This window comes from Vicugna pacos, chromosome 19, assembly GCF_048564905.1.
Source record: "Vicugna pacos chromosome 19, VicPac4, whole genome shotgun sequence".
Lineage (NCBI taxonomy): Eukaryota > Metazoa > Chordata > Mammalia > Artiodactyla > Camelidae > Vicugna > Vicugna pacos.
In genome coordinates this window covers 29041263-29052639 of record NC_133005.1, presented here as the reverse complement: position 1 = coordinate 29052639, position 11377 = coordinate 29041263, and the positions used below count along the sequence as shown (strand labels likewise).

The 11377-nt window shown below is 47.7% G+C and overlaps 1 protein-coding gene across 3 annotated transcripts in view; it reads right to left on the bottom strand.

The window, feature by feature from the left end:
- Nucleotides 1-1031: 1031 nt before the first annotated feature.
- The window catches only part of PPP1R16B (protein phosphatase 1 regulatory subunit 16B), a 93846-nt gene continuing 83500 nt past the window's right edge, over nt 1032-11377 (bottom strand). For 2 of the 3 annotated variants that reach the window (XM_006202543.4, XM_072944212.1), the window contains one exon: nt 1032-5783. In XM_006202543.4, coding sequence (XP_006202605.1) covers nt 5274-5783 — 510 coding nt within the window. In that variant the 3' untranslated portion in view covers nt 1032-5273. The remainder of the gene's footprint in view (nt 5784-11377) is intronic. The other variant, XM_072944211.1, reaches the window with a different exon arrangement.

Genomic DNA, 11377 nt, shown 5'->3' with positions numbered 1-11377 from the left:
TTAATCTTAGAGTTTGTTCCCTATGTCACTGAGAAAATAGCAGCAGTCAGGGAGGGTACTTCCACATGCTCCCACCACATCTGCCTACTTGTCTGCATCTCTGCTGACAGCCTGGACCTTCTCTTACTGCGGATGACCGTCCCTGAGCCTACCTAACGCCAGTGCTTTCCTTTGGGCACCAGCTGCTAATCCCTCTACTACTAACCTATACTTCTCCAGCAATCTTTCCTCTTTCCTGGATCATCAATTTCCCTTCTTTACTGGTTCATTCTTAGCAGCAGCACACAAACATGCTGAAATATTTTTCATCGTTAAAACAACCTCTCTTGACCCTACATCCCTCTAGAGCTTCCTCCCCATCCCTAGCCTGTTTGTGAAGTTTTTCAGACCCAAATATGGGGCCTTCTATGTGTCCCAACTCTGACAGCCAGAGTCCAGAAGGGCCCAAGAGGGAACCCTTTTTCATCCTCTTCCAAGGTACCAACAACTTCTGTATGTGATGAAGACAAGGACCATAGTATGGGGCTGTGCATTGCCTGAGGTCAGAAGTGGGAATAACCACATTTTCACCTACTGTATTGTTGTAATATGAGCTAGTATGTAGTATTTTACTTCCTCACTATAAACTGTATGAGGAGGACTGGGGTGAAGATGATGGAACAAGTCAGTGCACTCGAAGAACAAACAGAAGAGAGGGGCCTCCCTGCTGCATGTAAATAAATAGGTTATCAGACAAACCTCTGAAAGCGTGGGGGGAAAAGTTATAGGAGCGATTGTGGGGCTCCATGTTAATTCCAAAAGAAACATTTGACAGAGTGAAGGTCATTTTCAACCACCCTTCTTTTCTTGAATTCATCTAGTCTTCTAGTCGAGAAAGATACCTGCTCCATGTCTGAGCTCTCAGACCTCCCTCTGAGGCCAAGTGGGAGAGCCCACCCCTGCCCTCTCTCCCTGACATCAACTCTCTGTGAATTCAAATCACTATATAGTTCAAGGGAGCCCACAGCAATGACCACAGCCACACTAGCAGGTGTTATTAAAAGGAATTTAATAATCTTAATTAAAAACTCTTAACAGCGAATTCTGTCACAGGCCTTGGCAGCTGGAAGCAACTCCAGGGGCACGTCCCTTTGGGATGCAGTGGAGCCCCAGTGAGGAGCTACCTGGAAGTTACTTCAATACAATATCAAAGATCTGCGAGGATTTTTTTTTAAAAAAAGTTTTAAATATATTAGACTCTCTTGATTGCCATTTTTACACAAAGCTGCTGATACAGTATACAGAGTTTTAACTTTTTTTTTTTCACATAAAATACATTTTTTCTTAAGTGTTCTCTGGACATCAGTGGCTTCTGGTCTGGTGGATTATTGCGGAGGGCTGGACGTCAGCAGACTTTTCTTGGGTGCACAGAGCCAGGCTCAGAACTGTGGCACTTGCGATGCCCTTAGGAAGCAAGCCCTCTGGCCAACTGGCCAACAAGAGACTCTGTCCAGGAGAGCTTCTAGCAAAGGCGGTCCCTGCTGTGGAGTCACCCACTGACCACATGACCCTTTGCTCTTAGGTGCCCTGGGGGAGGGGAGGCTGTCCCCAGGCCACAATAGCAAGACTCAAATACAGTCCTCTGGGCATCCTGTAAGGAGTGCCCTTCTGGGAAGTGTTCCAGTATTCTGCTCTGGGAAAGCAAGTGGGAGAGAGAACTCAAGATCAAAAGGAATCTGACACCAATAACCAAAATGGTCTCCTGTTATCACAAGGCCAGCAAACTAGTGGGTAGGACAGGGGACACACTCTTGTTAACTTTTCTAAGCCTACTGAAATTGATCAAACAGTACAGAGAAGTTTTATCAATGCAGCATCTTTAATGGAGAATGACATTCTGAAGTCTTCAGAAGACCTGGGTCTAGGGTTCATTCAACTTCCCTGAGCCACTGGCCAGAAACTCGCTCTCGGGTGATAGCCACCAATTTTCAATTGTTTGGGGCATAGGGTGGGAGAAAGGGCCAGAGCTCACAGGGAGTCTTGTGGCACAGGCTTTGGAAACAGCCTCCTTTAATCTGCCAGGAAGTGAGACCAGACCTGGGTTGAGTGGGAGCTGGGCATCTGGTCAACCTTGCCAGCTTTCTCCCAGCTCTTTGATCCACACCTGCCAGGAAGAGAGGCAGACTCATGAGGAAGGGCTTCCATGTTAAAGGAGAAGCTCCTTTTCCTCCTATTATCCATCGGTGGGGCAGGAAGACTAGATAATAAGTAAGCAAAAATGAGCAAGAGATAATGAGCTTAAGCATATGAGATGCATTTGGCAGCAAATTCCAGACTCCTTGTTCTTCTAGACACTGACTTCAAGCTGCTATTATACAGTGCCTGAAAGATGCTGCCTGAAGGCAATTATCCTTGAAAGTTCGGACTTGGCATGGTGTCTACCTGGAACCCAAGCTCCAGCATCTCCATTTAGTGGCCAGTATTATCCAGGGGTGGCCATGACAGCAGCTTCCCAGCCAAAGGAATTCATACTCTAGGGATTCTAGGAGCAGAAAATCAAAGGGGTGCTGGACCAGGAGGCAGCCCCTCCGTCTCAGGTGAATTGAATGGGGCTGCTGATACCCGTGGTCCTCAGGATGAGACCTGTAAAGTGCAGTCTCTTCCCTCTGTCTCATTCCTCCTTTATCCCTGGAACCATTGTGTCTGGTGCATCACAGCTACTCAACAAACTACATGAGTGAATGAATGAATGACCTTGGCCCCAGCTTGTCCCTCAACACCAAGGAGATCCACAGGGAAAGGTCCCCAAGTACTTAAAGGGAATGATTTATCCCTGACGAAAAACACAACCTAATGACCAAGAGTCTGCTGTTGGCTCCTGTCAGGGACTCAACAGGGATTCCCCGCCTTCGGGGATGGAGAGGAATGGCCCAGGAGACAGGAGGCAAGGAAGAAAGAGGGAATCGCCAGAAGGGCTCAGAGAGGGCAATAAAAGCCTCAGTCTCTAGCCCCTGAGCAAACAGATCAGAAAACCTGCACAGCTCCCTCCTCGGAGTGCGTGGCTTCCCTCGGCTCCTCCCAGCTTGCAGCTTGAGTCAGCTTAAGAGGAATTTCAGTGTCAGTCTGATCTGAAGACTATTTTAAAGCCTAAAGGTATGTATGTTTTTGGATCATCCCTACCCTGCTCCAGCCATAAGCTGAGATGATGGCGAGCTGGCCCCTGTCCCCAGGGATGTGGCAGGTGTCACGCACGCCTGTCTACAGTCGCCTGACCTGCCTTTCCACCCTAGACTTGATCTGTCCCGGAGCTGGGGTGGGAGTGGTCCGATGCTGTGACTCTCCCTGCATCCAGGAGCCACCAGGGGCGCAGTGACTCCCCTGAGGCCCCTGCTCTCTGGCCCAGCTGCCCTGCTCCCGGTAAAGTCTCAGCCAGGCCCCTTGGGATCCAGCTCCACCTCGGGGCGACAGGAGCCATGGAGGCCACAGTGGGGGTCTGAGAATGGGACAAACACCAGACCCCATTACTGGGATTGTGGCACAAGGTGGGGGCTCCTCTAGCCCCAGCCCCTGGCCCAGGTGTCCCTCCGGGAGAATTTCTCAAAGGCTCAGAAACAAGAAGGTGAAAGGGAGCCCATATTTGTCTCCCAAATTCCAGAATGGACCTAGGGGGCTCCGTCAGAGCTCTAAAGAGGTAGTTTTAGGACAAATAAAAGGCGCAAAGAGCAGGAAACAAACCTGCCGCTAGTTAGTTACACCAGTAGGTTTTGGCTGAGCCCGTGAACAGCGCCCAACTCATAGGCAGCAATTTCAAAGGGGCTTATGAGAGAATGCCATGGGGAGGCGACAGGCAGCCTGTCCCTTGTAGCCCTCCCTCCCCAGCATCAGAAGGACTGGGGCTATGAAATTGTACAGCTGGGGCAAGACCCACCTCTAGCCCCACCGCAGCTCTCCTGAATGCAGGGCAGGGTGTTGGGCACCGGCACCTTGAATTTGCAGTCCTGGGGCGTCATAACTCTGGGAGGAGCAGGAAGGGAGCCCCTGGGCCAGACAGGAACTCACACGAGCCAACTGGCTAACCTGTGTCACTTTTCTCATTCCAGAAAAAGCAAAGCTAGGCCGGGAGTCCTGAGTATTCACTCTGGGAGAGGTGGAGCCCCAGCAGCGCCTACTGCTCACTCTGATGGCTCCGTCTGAGGAAGGCTGGCCAAGATAGGCTGGACTGAAACCATCTGAATATTCACAAAGATTGGCCAGGGCGCTGGGCTCTGTCATGGTTACCAGGGATATTTGCAGAAATTAACAACACGTACTCACCTCTCTCCCTGGAAAAGCCCTTCCAACTGAAACTTCTCACTTAGCTTCATTTTTGCATCCAACACCAGTCAGTAAAACCTAGTGATCACGATACTGTCCATGAAAGAGAGCTATTTCAGTGACCCCCACTTCCCCCACAACACCTGGAGTTTTACAGTCCCAAAGAATTCTTTCATCAACGCATTTTTGGAAACACTAACTGAGTTCTCCGTCTCCTCAATTTTATGATATTTCTATCCAAGAGCAAAATTTGATTTGGATTATTCCAGGAATGGAATAGCCTGGTTTTCTACCTCGGCCCCTGGGTGCTCACACAGCTGGCTCCTGGCACAGGCAAGGCTGAAGACAAGCCCTCTAACCTGCTAATCTACCCCATGTGGGTGCATACCTCCCTCTGAACGCAAAGAAGACCTCCTGCTCCTGCCAGATGTGGATTATGATACCAAGCGCTGGTATGATTCTGGGCAGGATGACAGGTCTCAGCTTAGCAGGTCCCCTCCCCTGCTAAAGCCATGGTGGCAGTGGTGATGCAACTCTGAATCTTAACCTCAGTCTTCTTGGGAAGAACCCCCGAATTCTCAGTCCCACCTGCTTCCCATGAGCTCAGCTGGATCATCCCTAGACATGTTGATTGAGTGTGTGTGTGTGTTGATATGTGACTTGCGAGCATTGGTCCAGAGAAGCCTTGTCCAACAACTGAACTAGAATCCCAGCCGCCCTCCCAAAATCTGACACCAGGATAAGTCAGGAAGCCACCACGGGCCTTGTTTTTGATGGCAGACAATGCAGCACAAAGCAGAACCGTGGGAAGTGGTGATGCTATTGACAGCTGGCTGAGAGGTGGGGTCCGCATTCCTTGGGAAAGCAGAGCCCACCTCCCCGCAGCCACCCTCTGATGCCTCCCCAGCCAGGGCTGCTGGGCTGGCTTGGATTCCAGGGACACTCTCCCCAAAGCATCTCTCTGCCCCATCACACGGAGACTAGGAGATGCGGCAGCAGCCATGGACCTTCTCCTCCATCTCCTCCATGGGAGCCTTGAACTTCAAGAGCGGGGGGTCTCCACTGGTGACCGTGTAATACACCGAGGTCCCATTGCTGCTGTAAGGTGAAGTTCTGCCTCCGATCAAGGGGGCCTTGCCTTCACTGCTGCCCTCGCCCGTCCTGGCCATGCTGCTGCCCAGGTGCGTGCTCAGGAAGGGATGGCTGAGCAGCTTGGCTGCTGCCCGCTGCCGCTTCAGCTCCAGAAGCGTCTGGGGGCTCTGTTCCTTGTAGCCACTCCAGGGCGGGGTGGCATCGGCCATGCCAGGGCTGCCGTAGGCCATGTTGTAGTCGGGCACCTCGTGCACTTTCCAGACGTCCCCGTTGGACAGTGCATACTGGTAGGTGCTGACCGGAGCCCGGAGGCCATTCTCAACAGGCACGTCCATTTCACTTCGGGGGATCTTGGTAGGAAACTCGGAGAGCAGCACGGGCTTCTCCAGCCTGGGGTTCTGAGGGTGACAAGGACAACGTTACCAGCTGGCAGGAGGATCTGAACCCACACCCCGCTTGCGCCTCTGCTGAGGGCATGATTGTCTGCGCCTGTCCTCATCTGATTTCCCTCCCTGAGTAACAGGACCTCTGTTTTTGAGGGGGAATTCACCAATCTATGGGTTTTGAGAGAGCTGACCACAGCTCCCATCTTTGATCCAGGAGAGAGACCGTGATGCCAGGCCTGGCCAGTCAACAAACTCACTACAGGAACTCGTTCGGGATGGGATCTTGACTGAAATTGGTTCAACAGAACTCAGTCCTGGGACTTATGCTAGAACAACCAGGAAAGTGCAGACCTGTTTCTGCAGGAACTGCAGTGGTAAGAGTGATGTACTGGGGAGATGCCATGTCAAAGGGCCTGCTTGGCTGTGAAGCCAACATTAAAGAAGACTGAGGGAGACGGAGACAGAGACAGACAAAGACAGACAGACAGAGCTTGCAGCTTGATGATACATTTTGAGCCTCTGGATCTAGCTGGGCCCAGACTTTCCGTTACATGAGCCAATGCATTCTTTTTTTTGTGTAAGTCAATTTTAATTGGGTTGGGTTTTGGGGCACTTATAGTCCTTCCTCTATACCCCTGGGATAGCTCCACTCCAAATGGGAGAGTCTCACCCAGAGATCTTTTACACCCAGCAACTCCTAGGTAACAAGAGCTTTAAAAGTCACTGCTGCCTAGAAACTATAAATAAAAGGTAGATACATTTGACAGTAGCAAAAATCACCATAAGCAAAGTCAAAAGACATGAGAAAAACTGGAAATATATTTGCAACATATATGACAGAAAAGGATTCATTTCCCAAATATATAAATAGCTCTTACAAATCCATTTTAAGAAGCTCATTTACTCAATAGAAAAAAATAGGCAAAGGACACTAATATGCAGCTCACAGCAAAATATAGATCTATATAGCATATAAATATAGGAAAAATATTCAATCTCACTGATAATTAATGACTTAAAAATTAAAACAACAAAATGCCATTGACTATTTTTTTTTAAATAGAGGCACTGGGGATTGAACTCTGGGCTTCATGCATGCTAGGCACGTGCTCTACCACTGAGCTATACTACCACTCCCACCCCCTGACAAGTACTTTTAAAGTTTGTTCTTATTCAGTGCTGGCAAAGGTGTGGGAAAACACGTATGAGTGTCAAATGCCACAGCTTCTTTGGAGGCAGTATCACATCATCTACACACACACAAAAACATTTTTAAAGAAAAATATATAGTTTGCACCAGCAAGCCCATTTCTAGAACTTTGGTTCACAGATAGACCCCCTCAGGGGAGCCAAACCTGAAAACCATCATTAGGCAGGTGGGAAATGATGGCAAGTACTTGGGCTATTCTCCAGCTGGTAGGAAAAATGAAGGAAATTTATATCTGCTGACGATTCCAAGAATCTTGATTTCTTGGAAAGAGCTCCAAAAGATATATAATTAGGTTAAAATATGGTAAGGGGAGGGACGTTTGCCATAGTAAGTCTCCATTTATGTGTGTGTTTCTTCTTTTTCTTCAATGGCTTCCTCTGAACTACGCAGGCAAACTGATGTCACATGGGTGGCAGGAGGGGTGGTGGGGGTGCGGCAGGGAATGCAGATTCTTGATGGTCTAAATCAGTGCTGCGCAAACTTTCATGTGCACGTGAGTCACCTGGGGCTCTTGTTAAAATGTATATTCTGATTCACTTGGTCTGGGTTGAGACCTGAATTTCAGCATTTCTAACAAGTTCCTGCCAATCATTTGAGTAGCAGGGATCTAAGACACGGGTTCTCAGCTGTGAGTGCATACTGGCATCAGCTGGGAGATTTAAAACACACATCCAATGCCGATCTGAAAAGCCCCATACTGTGTGACTCCAACTGTATAATATCTGGGGAAAGGCAAAACTATGGAGACATTTAAAAAGATCAGTTATTGCCAGGGGTTGGGAAGGGATGAATAGGGAGCACCGAGGATTTTTAGGGCAATAAAAATATTCTAACACTTTAATGATGGACACGTGACATTATACATTTGTTCATATCCATAGAATGTACAACCAGGAAAGTGAATCATAATGGAAACCATGGACTTTAGTCAATATAATGTATCAGTGTATATGGATATTGGCTCAGAATGATAACGGAAGTATTACACTAAAGCAAGACATTAATAATAGTGGGAACCGGGGGACATGATAATGGGGGGAAACTGGAACTTCCCACTCATTTTTCTATAAACCTAAAACTACTCCAAAAAAAGTACAGTTTATTGATTTAAAAAAATACATGAATACAATGCCTGAGTTCCATGCTTAAAGAGCCTGATTTAATCAGTTGGGAATGTAGCCTGGACATTAGGCTTTTAAAAAACAAAAACAGAACACCTCCCCCAGGTGATTTTCTTATACAGTTAAGACTGAACCACTGGTTGAAGGGACGGGGCTGTCTTATTACTGCTGTGCCTGGTACTAGGGTGTCAGCTCTGCCAAAACTATGTACCAAAGCCAGCCTGGGGGGCTAACAGGGCAGAGCCCTGGCAGAAACCTGACTTGGGAGCCAGGCTGAGCAAATGTTCCCTTAGATAAGTGGTTCTCCAATGCTTGTGTGCATCAGAATCCTCTGGAGGGCTGGTTAAAACACCCAAGTGCTGGATCCCAGCCCCAGAGTTTATGATTCAGGACATCTAGGGTGGGACCTGAGAACCTACATTTCTAACAAGTCCCCAGGTGATGCTGACGCTGCTGGTCCAGGGACCACACTTTGAGAATCCTAACCTTAGAGACTATCACATCCTTGCCAGCACCTAAAGCCTTGAAAGAGGTAGGAGGGAAAAGGAAGGAGCTTTGAGCTTTGTAGCTGGGTCCTGTGATCTCCTTTCTTCCTCTGGGGCTGGGTCAGGGGCCTTGGACCCTGACAGTTCCCATGGGACAGGACTTCTGGGTACCTGGGAAAGGATTGCCCGCTTTTGGCTACACCATCTCTGTACCCTCTCTTCTCCTCATCAGGCCTGAAACCCCAGTCCCTGAGACCAAGTGGCCCATCCAGATGCCTTCCCCAACCCCAAACCGCAGCCTTGATGAGGAATCCTCAGAAATTAACAACAACAAACACAGGCTGAACTCCGATTGGTTTCCGGCAGCCATAACCCTCCACCCTATTCCCTACAGGGTTAATGGTTTATAAGACTTCACTTCAACTGGCATCTCTGGGAGAGTCCTGGGGGGCATATGTGATCTGAACAAACACAGGGACAAAGCAGATGTGGAGGAGGAGGGGCTGCTTCCAATGAGGGCTTCTGTAAGATTCTCAGTCCCTCCTGTGAATCAGTAGGGAAAAGATAAACAACCCAACAAAAAGGGGATAAAGGACAGATGAAAGCACAAACAAAATAACCAGCTGGGCACCAGGCACATGAAGATGTTGCACATCGTCCACCATCAGAGGAAAACAAATTAAAAATGCGAGCTACACAGCGACCCCAACGGGACGGGTTGTGTATACCAAAAGTTGGCAAGAAAGATGCCTTCACCACTGACTGGAGAGCCGACAGGAACAACCCCTTTGCAAAACTGCTTGGCAGGATCGACAGAAGCTACAAATCGCCTACCCCATGACTCATATCGCATTCCTGGGTAAATACCCGCCAGAAAATGTGTCCACCAAAAGACACGTACAAGGATGTTTTGAGCAGCTTCATTCAAAATAGCCCCAAACTGTTAACAACCCAAATATTCACCAGTGGGAGAACGGACCCGTAAATTGTCGTATAATCAAATCCTAGAACTAGTCTTTAGTGCTCCGGGTTAAATAGTGGCTGCCTCTGGGGTGGGCAGTTGTCTGAAAAAGGGACCATGGGAGCCTTCAGGGGTGACGGAAATGCTCTATACATTCACGAGGGTACACATTTGTACGGGTTCATTGAAAAATTCATTTAAATGATTGGATAAAGGTATGATACACACACACACACACACACATATGTATATATACACAATGCAATACTACTTAGCCATAAAAAAGGGTAAAATAATGCCATTTGCAGGAACAGGGATGGACCTTGAGATGGTCATCCTAAGTAAAGTCAGACAGAAAAAGAAAGAAAAATACCATATATTGCTTATACGTGGAATCTAAAAAATTGACACAAATAAACATTTACAAAACAGAAACAGACTCACAGACACAGAAGACATTATGATTACGAGGTGGGGGGAGGGAGAAATAAATTGGGAGTCCAGAATTTGCAGATACTATTATATATAAAGTAGGTCCTACTGTATAACACAGGAAATTATATTCAATACCTTGTAATAGTCTATAATGAAAAAGAATATGAAAAGGAATATATATATATACATATACATATATATAACTGAATCACCATGCAATGCACCAGAAATTAACACAACATTGTAAACTGACTACTTCAATTTAAAAAAATTCTCTTGATCTGTGTACTTCACACAAGTTACACTTCAATCACAGAGAAAAAAATAATGAAAGCATAGCTGGGAGGTGTCTGAAATGTGATTTGACTGCAATCTACAATTCTTTTTCCTCCCAACCCCGAAGCTTAGGGATGAGGCAGAACAAAAGCCCCACGTGTGCCATCTCCATCCCAGCCTTCCCTTTAATGCAGTTCTCTTCAGTAAACACCTTCACTCCTGCAGGCAAGATAAGCCCTCACATGACCTTCCTGTTCACACGGTGGAGCAGGGTCCCCCCGAGACATGGGGGCACACTGGGTGGCTAACCATTTCGCATCCCTCCAAAGTGATACTTGCTAGAAATGTTGTCAGCTGCTCATTGTGTGACGGATGAACCAAAGAGGCAGACCACTACTGGTACGGTCAGCCCCTCCTGTCTTGTCCTCAGCAGTTCTGCTCTGTCCCCAAACTTGCTTACTCCACTCAGCAAGACTGCAGCCATGCATGGACCAGAGTGCCTCAGTGTGTCAATACTGCATCAAAGAGTGTCCCCCATCAAAAACTCATGTTCACCCCGTGTCTCTGAGTGTGACCTTATCTGGAAATAGGGTCTTTGTAGACGTAATTAGTTAAATTAAGATGATGTCATACTGGATAAGGGTGGGCCCCAATCCAATGACTGGTATCTTTCTAAGAGAAAACAGAGACACAGGGAAGGCCATGTGAAGACAGAGGCAGGGATTGGAGGCACTCTGGCAAAAACCCAAGGAATGCCTGAGCCACCAGAAGCTAGGAGAGAGGCATGAACTAGATTCCCCATCAGAGTCCCCAGAAGGAAACAAGCCCATTGACACCTCCATGTTTAGACTTCTGGCAACCAGAAGTGGGAGAGAATACATTTCTGTTGTTTCAAGCCACCAAGTTTGTGGTCATTTCTTACAGCACTTCTCAGAAACCAGGACAGCATCCTTTTAGGAAAGTAGTTTAATGGCCAGACCACTGGCTACTCCTGGGGTGGGCTTCTTAGATGTCCCATCAGCAGCTTATTCAGTTTTTCAAAAATTTCCTTCCCACCAGATATGTTCTGGTAAACACAGTTCTCAGCATCTTGTTATATCCTGCCCCTCACCCCACAA